At 36.4% G+C, this 12,907-nt stretch overlaps 3 protein-coding genes across 7 annotated transcripts; 2 read left to right on the top strand and 1 right to left on the bottom strand.

The window, feature by feature from the left end:
- The first annotated feature begins 682 nt into the window (after positions 1-682).
- On the top strand, positions 683-3,917 carry LOC112468179 (ethanolamine kinase 1-like). Of its 2 annotated transcripts, none has more exons than XM_025037239.1 (7): positions 683-914; positions 1,171-1,464; positions 1,935-2,072; positions 2,302-2,567; positions 2,663-2,889; positions 3,017-3,239; positions 3,451-3,917. In XM_025037239.1, exons 2-7 carry the CDS (start codon positions 1,345-1,347, stop codon positions 3,524-3,526), a joined length of 1,050 nt encoding a protein of 349 aa, XP_024893007.1. In that variant the 5' UTR covers positions 683-914; positions 1,171-1,344; the 3' UTR covers positions 3,527-3,917. The 2 variants fall into 2 exon arrangements, with proteins under 2 accessions (XP_024893007.1, XP_024893006.1); XM_025037238.1 differs by having other exon boundaries at positions 683-948.
- A 355-nt stretch (positions 3,918-4,272) lies between these two features.
- On the top strand, positions 4,273-8,014 carry LOC112468177. Of its 4 annotated transcripts, none has more exons than XM_025037234.1 (8): positions 4,273-4,935; positions 5,746-5,919; positions 6,387-6,510; positions 6,597-6,777; positions 6,863-7,076; positions 7,187-7,343; positions 7,423-7,562; positions 7,731-8,014. In XM_025037234.1, exons 1-8 carry the CDS (start codon positions 4,822-4,824, stop codon positions 7,851-7,853), a joined length of 1,227 nt encoding a protein of 408 aa, XP_024893002.1. In that variant the 5' UTR covers positions 4,273-4,821; the 3' UTR covers positions 7,854-8,014. The 4 variants fall into 4 exon arrangements, with proteins under 4 accessions (XP_024893002.1, XP_024893003.1, XP_024893004.1 ...); XM_025037235.1 differs by lacking the exon at positions 4,273-4,935 and adding an exon at positions 5,144-5,187; XM_025037236.1 differs by lacking the exon at positions 4,273-4,935 and adding an exon at positions 5,287-5,419.
- A 355-nt stretch (positions 8,015-8,369) lies between these two features.
- LOC112468178 (eukaryotic translation initiation factor 3 subunit M-like) lies at positions 8,370-12,151 on the bottom strand. Its single transcript, XM_025037237.1, has 7 exons — positions 11,837-12,151; positions 11,414-11,593; positions 11,211-11,305; positions 10,914-11,132; positions 10,344-10,612; positions 10,080-10,223; positions 8,370-9,774 (listed from the first exon to the last, which is right to left on the bottom strand). The coding sequence occupies exons 1-7, from the start codon at positions 11,879-11,881 to the stop codon at positions 9,551-9,553; spliced, it is 1,176 nt and encodes a 391-aa protein (XP_024893005.1). The 5' UTR covers positions 11,882-12,151; the 3' UTR covers positions 8,370-9,550.
- Between the last annotated feature and the right edge of the window lie 756 nt (positions 12,152-12,907).

The following is a 12,907-nucleotide window of genomic DNA, read 5'->3' as shown; positions in this document are numbered from 1 at the left end:
AAAGGTATATCCAGACAAACTTGCATAGGTGCATAACCATATGCATAAAAAAACGGCGTGGTCTATTTCCTTATGCACATGCATATGGACCAATCAATTCTCTTAAGGTGGAAGCACATAAAATTGCAGGAGCCATAAGCAGAAAGCAGAAGCCATATGCGCATGCGCGATGGTATCTGTTAGAGCTCTACGAATACCACAGCGCATGTGCATATGGCTTCTGCTTTCTGCTCATGGCTCCTGCAATTTTATGTGCTTCCACCTTTATGCTTATATGTTTATGCGCTATGCAAGTTTGTCTGGATTGACCTTAAATCGGGGAGCACACACTTCTACACAACGCATAATGCGTAAGCATAAGAAAATTGATTGGTCTATTTCCTTATGCACATGTGTATGGACCAATCAATTTTCTTATGTGTGCTCCCCGCTTAAAAATTGACCACACACAGTCGATTATTCTCCTCAAATTCGATTGTGATTGGTCAATTCTTACGACTCACGACTTTACGACTCGCATTGGTCGCGTTCAGCAGACCAAGACCAAGCCGCTCAGTAGCGGTCCAACGTCATTGGCTCTTACTTTTAGAACTAACCAATCAACGCAGAGTGTTGATAAGACGAACTCAACAGTTGTGTCTGCTGAACGCGGCCATTGTAGATCCTAGCATAACAATTATGTTGGTATAACCATAACCTCACAATCGTGATGTAGGTAAATTATATGATATAGGTAATAGCATAGCACGGTTGTTGAAGGCACCTTAATCTTCAAGAAAAACACAAGTATATTAGGACCAGCGTACTTACGATTTAAAAATTTCTGCATTTACTACACCACTGAGAACAGTTTCCAAAACAGTTTAACAAACAAAACGAAATCACCTGTCTTATACATTTATCTATCGATATAGGTACATACACGAATATGTAAAAGATTTAATGTATGTAAGTAAACTACAATCTACAATTACTGATAAGCGGAATTGCTTTATTAATCGATATATGCACATCGCGTTCGGATTTCGCAATTCTCTCCAATTGACTATATGCTACTGCTACCCTCGCTTATCAGAATATTATCGCTTATATACATATCTGTATACGAGGGGAGCATATACATGTGTATATATATATATATATATACATATATCGGATCTGCTTCTTCAGTTTCAGTTCATTCAGTTGCCCAATGCTCCGTCGGTTGTCAGAGTTGCCGTGGGACATCCGTAAATATTGGACCTATACGTGGAACGAACGTACCAACAGATCCGTGATATAATTTAATTCAAGTAATCTTTAAATAAGAAACTCTTTTATCGTTCCATAAAATAGCATTGAGCTATGAATATATGTGAGGAACATCTTGACATTACGATAGATGAAAATGAAATTATTGTTGGTGCGAAAGATATTATAAAGAAAATTAGACCGTCCTGGCCTTTACAACAACTGCATTTCAAGGTAATACACGGATTCAAAATCAAATCGTACATCTTTTATTCTTTTAGCGTTTAAAGTTTAAAAAATAGGTCATCTGAGACTCGATAGCGCTTGTCTCATCAATTTGTCTAATTTATCTGCTGATAACTTTTGTTTACCTTTACTTACATTGATATGCAGTACAGTTTCAATGCCTCTTTCATTAATCATTATATATTCGATGTACTCACTTCTTGCGGGCGATTAATATTGATACTTGAAAGAATCGGTTTTATCAATTTTGTTATCAAGTAATAAGGAATATAGATATGTAGACGTAGATGTCTTGGCTTTTCTTATATCCATACAGTTTTAAACATTGACATAAATAATACACAAGTTTCTATCCAATAAGGTAGAAATAGTGTTATTGTGATTACCCCCCGACGGTATGACCCCGAAAACCAGTCCGAATGAACTCTATGAGAATATCTTTGTTTTTTTTATTTTAGATATTCACTGATGGAAGAACAAATAAGTTGGTAGGAGTATGGTACTCGGGACATTATACAGATATGGTCCTGATTAGAATTTATGGCAACAATTCAGCATTACTGATCGACCGAAAAAGCGAAATAAATAATATCCGGGTAAAGATCTTAACGGTTTTGCAACGTTATTATAAATGTCGTCGTCTCATTCACATTTCAATTAATACGTTGTTTAGCTACTGTAATTTATATGTATTTATTTTACCAACGTGCATAGATATTATTAAAAGATGCACACAGAGAAATATAATATATAGCGAATATAGCAAACATTTTAACGTGTAAACAGTAACTAATATATTAATATGGAATAAATATTTTTGTATAGATATTGAACAAGGCTGGCTATACTCATTGCATTTATGCTACATTTAACAATGGATTTGCCTATGAATTTTTGGAGGGTGAAACTCTGACCACTGAAACAGTCAGGAATCCAAAAGTATACCCATTAATTGCGAAACGTATGGCTGAAATGCACACTCTCAAATTTGAAAACGAATCCGTGTCAAAAGAAGCCTTTATTTGGGAAAAAACGAAGATATTTATGCAAATTATGCCCAAAAGATTTTCCGACTCCCTCAAGCAAGCAAAGTAAGCGATTACGACACACAGATTTTCCCAAATATTATCTAACAATAAGATATATATCCAAATGGTTTATTTCTTATAATAGCTTCCACTTTAAGGTTTGAAATGTTAATACCGTCGCATGCAATATTGGAGGAAGAATATCAGATATTGAAAAGTACACTTTCCAAAGTGAATAGTCCCGTAGTGTTCGCTCACAATGATCTTCTACTAGGGAATATATTGTACAATCCAAAACGGGAGAGCGTCGTTTTTATCGATTATGAATACACTGCGTTCAACCATCAGGCATTTGATATAGTTAATCACTTTACAGAATTTGCCGGTACGTACGCTTACGTCTTTAATCGCTTCAAAAGTATACTAGATTAGAAAACATTTCACATCGTGTACATAAACCCTAGCAACAAAGTGTCTCGTAAATAAAATTTCCAACACGTCGCGTTTTTAAGGTTTTGACGAGCCAGATTATTCTTTGTATCCGGATGAAAATTTCCAAAGAATGTGGTTAAAAGAATATTTGCAAGTGTACAATGCGACGACTACGGTGTCCGAGAGAGAGGTTGACAAGCTATACTGGCAAGTTACTAAATTTACTCCCTTGCCCCACTTTCTTTGGGCCTGTTGGGCTCTCATCCAAAGTGAGCATTCGCATATCGATTTTGATTTTTTGGCGTAAGTACTTGTCAATAAAAAAAAATTACAAACTTATCAAATCTGATAGAAAGTATAAATAATACGTAAAGACATAACGGCACGTATTATATAATATAATAATAATCTGATTATTCGTTCCTTGCGTGACACGAGTTCGTGGTTCGTAGTTAGGAAAAGAAATACTTGGGTCAAATAATTTATTACAATAAACTTTTACATGATTTTTTAGATATGCTGCAATACGTTTTAATGAATATTTTAAATGGAAGGGAGAAATCTCGAAGCTAGAAACAAAATATGACTAATAAAACACGGGGATATAGGAAATACGTAAATGGCGAATATATATGGCATTTTTTAAGTATTCCGTCCTGAATACTGAAATATTTTGTTTCGAATGTATATATGTCGGCAAGTGTACACGTATACGTGTATATATGTATAATATCCTTCTATTTTGGTATGCATAATATGTACCACACGTTATGTATCGTATAATATTTGGTTTTTATGTTACATAAGTGACATGTAATTAATAATGATTGTGATCAAATAGGACCATTATTTTATAGAATATATTGGTAGGGTGCGATATATATATATATATGTATAGTATAAATGCATCTTTACATTCATGTGATTGTATATTCATGAGCGAGATAATATAACTGACATGAGACAAGATTACAAATTTGATTGAACGCACTTTGTGGTTAAATTTTCTGTGTCTTTATAAGTATATATAAAATCTATAAAAACGGCAAAAAACAAGATTGCCAATATTAGTCGTAATTACGGATTATAAATTATAAGTATACATGCTTTCAAGGATAATTCTATCAACTGCACGTACATTTATAATTATTATCGACTGTAAGTATTATCAAGGATATATGGCACTTGAGCAATCCTGGATAAGTTACCGACGAATGTAACACGTATAAGCGCGATCGATTCATGACATTCACGTAGCATCGCTCACTGTTGGTTTTCTTGCTCTGTCGTGCACGTTTCTCTCTTTCTCTTTCGGAAAAACGTTAACAACGTTGAACGGGTTTGCCAAACAAAAGAGATAACAACTTTGGCAGTCTGTGTCTGTGCTTTATCTGATCGCAAATGATATGATATATCTTCGATGCTTTTTCATAGGACATAGATGACGTCTCGCGGCTACTTGATTGAAACAACCTCCAGCTCCCTGCTCCAGCCCAGCCAAGCCAGACAATCTTAAAGAGGCAGCAGGGAGGAAGGGAGAGAGCGCGCAGCAAACTCACAAAAGTCGAATCGAAACTGCACCTGCGATCAAGTGCGTAGACTGCGTAGTAGTAGCAGCAAAGCGAAAGCGAAGCGAGTTCGTGCCGTGTTGGGACCTGGGACTTGGGTTGGGAGATAGGGTGACTGGCGACTGACGATTGGGTCGCGCATCTCCGACGACTCCGACCCCGACCTCCGAAAAGGGAAGAGAGAAACACATTACGTTTAGAGTGTTTAGACTGTTTCGAGCGCATTGCAGATTGCAGATTGCAGATTGCAGCGTTCTCTCGGCTGCGGCCTCTCAACAATAAACACTTGGCGTTTGGCGTTTGCCGATCGTTGAAAGATGCACATCACCTGCAAGTGCCTGAACGTGTCCATCAAGTCCAGGAGCGCCGACGTACAGCGGATTAACGTCGAATTGACCGACTTGGAGCGCGCCGATGCCTTTTTTCGCGAGGTGAATGAAAGGTTTCCAGGTTTCCTCATTCCCTCAAAGAGTAGTCCACGATTAAATTTTCAAAGGGGAAGAGAAAGAAAATAAAAGAAAAGTGAAACGTGTCTGACAGTGAACAGTGAGATTCCGCGAGCGCGGCTCTATCAGGGCTATCAGGCTCTATCGCTCTATGTTCCGGCGCCCCGGCCCCCTCCCCTCCCCCTCCCCCTCCTTCCTCCCGCATCTGTTTTGCCGCAAAGATTTTGAAAAAAGATGGTACGACGTTGGAATTTAATCTCTTCACTTTTGTAGACGTGAGAAAATGTGTACCTTTTCGTGCCACGTGTCACGAATAGATCTCACGTTGACGTATATAATTCATTGCGATGATAACCGATTCAATGTTTCTTGCTGCGTGACGATAACCTATAACCTATAACCTGAACCTGATACCTGATACTTTGTGGTCGTCGCGTTAGTCTATCTTATTTCATGTATCGGTCAAATCGTACGTCTTGGCTAATCTTCCTTGTTTTTTATGCAAAATTTTGTCTAATATTCGCGCAGAATTAACTTATTTAATTAACATCAAGTACCGCGTGATACCATGTTTTCTTTTCTGTTCACACGTGTTTCTAACGACGAGCACGTAGAGACTAAAATTGTTTCGACACCCAACCCACCCCGTGCTTTCTTATTTGTTCAAAATAATGTCACACTGGCATACTTGCATACTGTCACTGTTAGTCGCTTAATTGTAGTTAAAACGTAAAACAAATTATTTTTTCCAATTTATTTGACAAACAATGTATATATCGATTTTATCTTTGACAGAATCTGGCGAGTGTACCGGAATTGGAAACTATTACTAAAGAACAACCTGGTTTAATGGAAATAAGGAATGTTGGGTCATGGATTATACACCGTTGCTACAATTGCTCAATGTATACTCATGCGGTCCATAGAGAATACGGTGCTGCTCTAGTCCTTATCAATAACAATATTCTTGTAAGTTTTAGAAAACAAACTTATCGTAAAAGATATTCATTTACGATGGAGATCTCGATCTCGATCAAAATCATCTCTTTGCGTTTGCCATACAATTCAGTTTTTTTTTCTTACATGACACACTTATCTTTTCCGTTGACGCAACAAACTGTTTAACGGATGATATATTAGCCTTTCCAAAGATTGAATGTTGGTCATTATTTAACTAATATATAACCTATGCAAAATAGTAAACTATGTAGCCGTTCTTTATCCGTGACAATCTGACGATCCGAGACGACCGGCTGATTTTATCAAGGTCACGATTTCGGTCTTTGCACATCGATATGATATTAAATATAGATATACATTTGTTGTTTACATAAATTACATTAAGATAAAACGTTAGATGTATTGTTCATTTTTATGGGCTTGTTTAACCTTGGAATAACTTGGTTGGATAAGAAAAGATACGTATATTGTTTCAGTTATCTCCCGAAGAAATAAATAAATTAAAATCCAATCCAGATTATAGTCCGGTGTTTAGGATAGTAATTAATCACAGTTTGGAAGATCTCGACGACTATCTGCAGCAGCCTACGAAGTTTTCTGGTAAGTCGACACGTGCGTACAAGTTTAACGTGTATTCGGTTTTGTTGGTTTTCAAAATAATTAATTTATGTATTTTATTTATCTAGTTTCACAATTACCTAACACGGTTCAAGTGGCCCTAGATGGTTTACAACGACAGCTCGAGGAAGCTGTACAACGTCAAACAATGGCGATAGAAGATAAAATACGTGCGTTTACTGCGGAGCAGTATCAATTGCTGGAACAATTTCGTGAAAGAGCACACAACGAACACAGACTGTTATCAAAGTATGATTTTACACAAGTATGTGTATTATATTATTATTATTATTATTATGTAATAATTCGTGCAACTTGTTTTCTGCACACGTAGAATAGCGTGTAGAGGAGAAGAGACAAGTAGAATAACCAATAACATAGAAACTCCACCAACGACTCCTGACGGCTTTAAAGGTTCCTTGACTACCTCCACTGCTAATACAGTGAATCCAAAGTCTAATATAATATTTAATGACACAAAAGTGTCTAGTGGCCCAAACGTTAAACACGAGACAACCACCAGACACTCTTCTGAAAGCACCATTAATGTAAGTCACTTTTGTCATATCACAGTTTACTCGATCTGCAGAGATCCAAAATCTCTTTATTGTAATTATAACTCTATTATAATTATAAATCTGGATAATAAACTTTATAGAATGAAAGTTCGAGAAAAAAAGATCCGTTATATATTTGTACTAAAGAATCAGCTAGCTTCGATACAGAAGCATTGTTTCCTTTCGAAGGAATGGAGGAGACAGACGCAGCCAGCCAACAGCTTCTGTGGTCTTCGGAAGAGGGGTCTGATACCGATGGTATAACGTATTACGTTAATCTTAGTACAGTAGCGTTTCGTTTGGATTCAAGTCTATATAATACGAGCGTTTTGTTCAGATTCAAGCCAAAATGAAGGAATTCATATGCCAAGAGGTCAACGGGATGGTCATTCCACATTAGCTAAATCATTACCCGTCACCGTACCCGTTTTTCCTTCTATCGGTCATCGCGCAGTACAGAATCAAGACGATGACCAGGTAAAACTCTACATTTTAATTTCTGCAGAGTGTATATACATAGATATACAATTTTAAAACCTTCATACATCTTTTGAGTCCATTTGATAGATATTATTTGATTGAAATTTACTCGAGACCAAGAATACCACACACACACGTATATGTCTATGTTTTATATAATTACAGTTGCCAACCGATCCGCTAGATCCACACAACATTCGAGCTTCGATTAAAGCCTTAGCTAAAAGCGTCCATGGTGATACAGTATTTGGAGATTTACCACGTCCCAGATTTTCTACTCAGATCTGATTTATCAAGTATGATGAGAGAAATTCACTCATCATTTCTTAATTTTTTGATACAATATATCATGGTCCTTATCGTCCTCATCATCCGTCATTTGTCTTTCATACAAAAGTTGCAAGAAGTTTATGTATACTTGGAATAAATATGGCCGATTTTGCAGACAAGTACAGAAGTACCTTACGTATTTTATAGAAACTCAAAAATATGCCTTTACTCAAGTTTTGGCTATTAAGATTTACCAAATAATGTAAATATATATAAAACAAAATGTAAACACATTTGAAAAAAACTATATGCTATCTAAACTGAATGCCGTGCTTGCAGATATGAAAGATTGTTTAATAGACAAAAGAATGCGCACTAAAGATTTATATTTGACTCAAATACGTTTGTAAAATTTTAAATTACCTAAACAACAATTTGGACCTTAATAATTTATTCCGGCGTAACTTTATATACATATATATATATATATATATATATATATATATATATAAAATGGTGTAAATACCTAAGAAGTGCTATACAATAGACTGAATTTTTTATTGTGTAATTTAAAGATCAGTTTGACATATTGCAGTGCAGTAATTTGTAGTAAATGATTACGTTGGCTATTGGCACTGCTGATACTTTTAAAATGTTCTATATGTGTGCGCGTGCGTGCGGGTACACACATGTATGCGTGAATATTTTACAATATATTTTTTTCTTGTTTTGGTTAAAATATTCGAGTGCTATTGAAAAAGGCAGAGGTAATGTCAATTATGCATAAGTAAAAATACTTAATAAAGAAGGTTTATATAATTAATGTAATAGAAAAACACAAAAAGCACAAATGTCAATATAAAATAATAAAAGGGATTACAACGTATAATTTCTTACGTAGAGATTAAGATCTAAAGCAGATTATATCAAATATATTGCTTATATATTGCATACTTTATTATACAATAACTGACATCTTTTTCTGCGATTAATTTTTTCAACATACTGAATACGTAAATATTAGTGCGGTAACTTTTTCCGTTGGATATTTGGATGTAATCGTATTCCGCTTTTAATAAAAATGATACCTCATCTTTTAACTTTCGATCATAGATTATATTATTAATTCAAGCTTACTTATCATGAAATACCTGTAAGCATGTTATTACAATTTTATGGAATTAAAAATATTTCCTGACATTCTTTTTTCAACATCCAGTTTGCAGTGCGGTATAGCATTAAATTTTATATCCTTTGTGAAATATATCGATTTGATCATGTATATAGATATATTTCGATGCTATAAATACGTACGAATGTGTAAAATTATCAATCATCTTGAATCACGTTTTAATATGCTTTACGTATTGTGATAAATTTAAATCAGATTGTTTATTTTATTATTACGGGTTATTACGGAGATACGTTGTTAACAAAAAGGCTGAGAGACGCGTAACTATACGATGAATCTAGCTTTTGTATGATAAATATGTAAATGTACGTTTAAACGTATGCAAAAATTTTCTATTTAACAGTTTTTGTGTTGTACAAGCTGATACTGTGGTATAAGTTGTTGCCATTAATTTTCAGCTGCATTTCTTTTGTAGCTAGACTCGACGAGTTTCTGTTGTATTTCGGAAAAAATTTCAGCTTTTGATCACTTACAGTATTCTCACGAATAATCATGTACATCTGTATGAAATTTTTCGATAATGTCAGTGAGCAAGGGTAGCTTTATTCTTTGCAGCGAGCTCCATTTGCGCAGCGGCTACAGTCTTCATGCCATCCTGCACAGCCGAAAGATTAGCTTTCCACGATACAAGTAAATCTCGTAGTTGCATCCATTGCGGACGACCAAACGTTCTGTGCATCGTGCTTGAAATTAATACTTTACGGCCGGCCTGATCCATTCGCGCTCTCACAAGTTTGGTTTTTAAAACTAGAACAAATGAGATCGGAACAATTATCTACACCTTGTAAGAATATTACACGCGTACGATGATCAACACTACGCATCTCTCTCTCTTAAGAGCTTGTTTCTCGAGTAGCAACAAAACTGTTGAATGTCTCGATAACTCAGTGAAAATATACGTCTACACTAAGTCAGTACGGATTCATTTAATATATCCTGTTAAAAGTAAGTCGCCACTTAAATGAGTAACAGTGGAAACTATGTTGTTTTGGCAGGATCTGGTTACGTGTCATTTCGTGCAAATGAAAATTTAAAAAGTAAAAACAGCTTACCGTCAATTATGAAGCTTTCCACTTCAGATTCACCAATCTGCAATTCCTCTTGTATCGTATCAAAAGACATTTCTGGATTTGTCTCTGCAAGTTGCATAAAGGTCAGTAGCCTCATTTTCTTCATGTTTTGTTCATGGTTCAATCCTGCGAAAGAAAAAAAAAGTGGTATTTTTAATAATTATATGAAATTTGTTCCCCCATTTAAACAAACTTGGTATTTTACATTGTCTACGTTACACGTAGATTAGGTATTAAGCTAGGTACCAAGTTGATGCTCGACGAATTCTCTGTGATTTTGATAGAAGTGCAAATACGCTGGTAATTTATCTTGCACAAATACAAGAAGCAAATCGTGTATCAATTCGCCTTCCAAAAATCTCACAGGTTTCAAAGCCAAAAGTGGATCTAACAAAAATGTATTTGGATCCGCTAACGCAGCTAATATACAACGCTGTGCGTCTTCTCTAGCCGCGGAAGCATTCTCCGCTGTATAAGTTCCCAACAATTCCACCATGACAGCTGCCGCTTGCTCTCTAAAGAATTACACAGACAGATATTGAAGATGTAAAATATATCCACGAATATTTGTATTGACGATTATTTCTAAACTGTAAAATATAGGAAATGATTGTAGAGAGAGAGAGAGAGAGAGAGAGAGAGAGAGAGAGAGAGAAGAAATAATTCTGCATACGAAAACCTCGTCCATCTTACACATATTAGACCATTTCTTTTATTTTACATAGACCAGAAATATCTCTAACATCACTCAACGGTGCGTTCAATGTACGCGTGTGCACGCATGTGAGGGAGCAAAAGAGAGAATACGAGCCATACCCTTGTTTGCAGCTTAAAAGAACTTCGTGCAGCAAACGCAACAACTTTTGCATTTGTTCGTTCGATGGAGGAAAGGAGGCAAACTGTTGCTTCAATTGATCTATTCCGCTATACACAGCTTTTACTTGATCAACATTGCGGGCTATTTGTACCAAGTGATAATAAACGTGGTATCTCATTGGAGAATCATCGGCAAGAGATTGAAATAAGAGCCATAAACTGCAAAAAAAGTTATATTGAAAAATAATAATAATAATATGTTGCATATTGGTTTTATAAAAATTAACAATGTCGTACGCTTTTAAGCAAACCAATCCGAGTTTGTATCCAGGTGCTTTTACAAGTTTCTCACAGAATGCCAAAATTAAATTTTCAGCACGTTCCGTGGGTATCTGAAATAAAATAAATAACGGAAATAGAAAGAAAAATAAGAATGAAAATTAACATTTAATTATATAGAAATAAAGAGAAAAGTTCGAGAGTGAAATGTGAAAACTTGCCAGAATCATGATAGAAACAATGTCATTCAATACAGTTTCTATCTCACTTTCGTTTCCTTCCTTGAAACATGCCTCGCACACTCCAATAATCTTATGCAAATCATCCTCTATACCTTTAGGAGATTTCTCTTCGCTAATTTCTGCACCAAGACTTTTAAAATATACTCTCAGTTCTTGCGCCTAACAAGCATATAATAATATTTAACAATTTAGTAATTAGTATGTAAGTAATGCTAATTGTTAAGTAGTATATTTGAGATAATTGGCCAATTTAATACGCGTATCAAGTGATCGATGTAAACTAAGCCAACATAAAATAACCTAAAAACATTGGAGAAGACGTCTCTCATACGACGTGCTGCGTGCGTATTAAGCCAATTCCTAAGCCAATTAACCACCTGCTTTGTAATTTTGCAAATTTACCTGGTCATCTAACGGTAACTCCATGAAAATTGGTGGCACCTGCATCCTGACAAACGATAACACGTTTTTCCTTAACCAATTTAATTAGCAGAGACTGCGGCGGAGCTGACACTTGGCACTCCGCACTTGGCCAGCAGGCTACAGCAGGCCACAGACCAACGAGAGGGGCAGGAGGAAGACAGGAAGTTCGGTTGTTTGAGGTTGAAAGCGGAAAGGGAAAGAACGTGGAACTGCTGGAAGGAGCAAAGGCAAAGAGCGATCGATCAGCGAAGACAGAAACGGCGAACGGCACCGCGGGCACCGGGCGCATGTGGGATGTGGGCGCATGTGTAAAGCCTTGTGTATACACGATACTAGAAATCGGTCCGAGTTTCGGTTTAAGCCAATCAACTTGCAGCTCTTACAGAAAAGCAGCAGTTTCATTGACTTTAAGCCCGGGCTTAAAGGACTTTAAGCCCGGTGTCCACGATGCAAGAACTGTGTCCAAGTTTCGGTTTAACCCAATAAAACTGCTACTTTTCTGTAAGAGCTGCAAGTTGATTGGCTTAAATCGAAACTTGGACACAGTTCTTGCATCGTGGACACCGGGCTTTAATGGCTCTCTATGATTTCATTGGTTGAAATCTAGTGAATCTGTTCACTTTTGTAATTGGCCACGTTCAACAGACACAACTGTTGAGTTCGTCTTATCAACACACTGCGTTGATTGGTTGGTTCTAAAAGTAAGAGCCAACACGTTCGACTGCTACTGAGCGGCTTGGTCTGCTGAACGCGCCCATTTTTACCTCATTTCAAAAACCGTAATCGACTCTTGTCGACGTGTCGACTCCCTGGAGCTATTATGGATCTACAATAGGCGATTTTTGGCGATCGTTTGGTATGGTTTGTTACATATACCAAAGTTGCTATCCGTGGCTGCTATTCGTTCTGGTGCAGTTTAGTACCCTTTGGTTGCTTATACCAGAGTCACGCCAAAAATTGTTTAATAATGCGAGTCGTGGGACGTGGGTCGTGGAAAATTTACCAATCACAGTTGAATTTGAGGAGAATAATCGACTGTGATTGGTCAAT

Source organism: Temnothorax curvispinosus, unplaced genomic scaffold, assembly GCF_003070985.1.
Source record: "Temnothorax curvispinosus isolate PA1 unplaced genomic scaffold, ASM307098v1 QBEX01018216.1, whole genome shotgun sequence".
NCBI lineage: Eukaryota > Metazoa > Arthropoda > Insecta > Hymenoptera > Formicidae > Temnothorax > Temnothorax curvispinosus.
This window is presented reverse-complemented; position numbering and strand designations above follow the sequence as displayed.

Excerpts from the sequence above, each read along its gene's own strand:
- LOC112468179 (XM_025037239.1), top strand. The coding sequence starts at position 1,345 with ATGAATATATGTGAGGAACATCTTGACATTACGATAGATGAAAATGAA. Across the intron at positions 2,890-3,016 it reads TCACTTTACAGAATTTGCCG|GTTTTGACGAGCCAGATTAT; the intron begins GTACGTACGCTT and ends CGCGTTTTTAAG. Across the intron at positions 3,240-3,450 it reads ATCGATTTTGATTTTTTGGC|ATATGCTGCAATACGTTTTA; the intron begins GTAAGTACTTGT and ends ATGATTTTTTAG.
- LOC112468178 (XM_025037237.1), bottom strand. The coding sequence starts at position 11,881 with ATGCAGGTGCCACCAATTTTCATGGAGTTACCGTTAGATGACCAG. Across the intron at positions 11,306-11,413 it reads TTGTTTCTATCATGATTCTG|ATACCCACGGAACGTGCTGA; the intron begins GCAAGTTTTCAC and ends ATTTTATTTCAG. Across the intron at positions 11,133-11,210 it reads GGATTGGTTTGCTTAAAAGC|TTTATGGCTCTTATTTCAAT; the intron begins GTACGACATTGT and ends CTTTTTTTGCAG.
- LOC112468177 (XM_025037233.1), top strand. The coding sequence starts at position 5,519 with ATGTTTTCTTTTCTGTTCACACGTGTTTCTAACGACGAGCACGTAGAG. Across the intron at positions 6,778-6,862 it reads GAACACAGACTGTTATCAAA|AATAGCGTGTAGAGGAGAAG; the intron begins GTATGATTTTAC and ends CTGCACACGTAG. Across the intron at positions 7,077-7,186 it reads CTTCTGAAAGCACCATTAAT|AATGAAAGTTCGAGAAAAAA; the intron begins GTAAGTCACTTT and ends TAAACTTTATAG.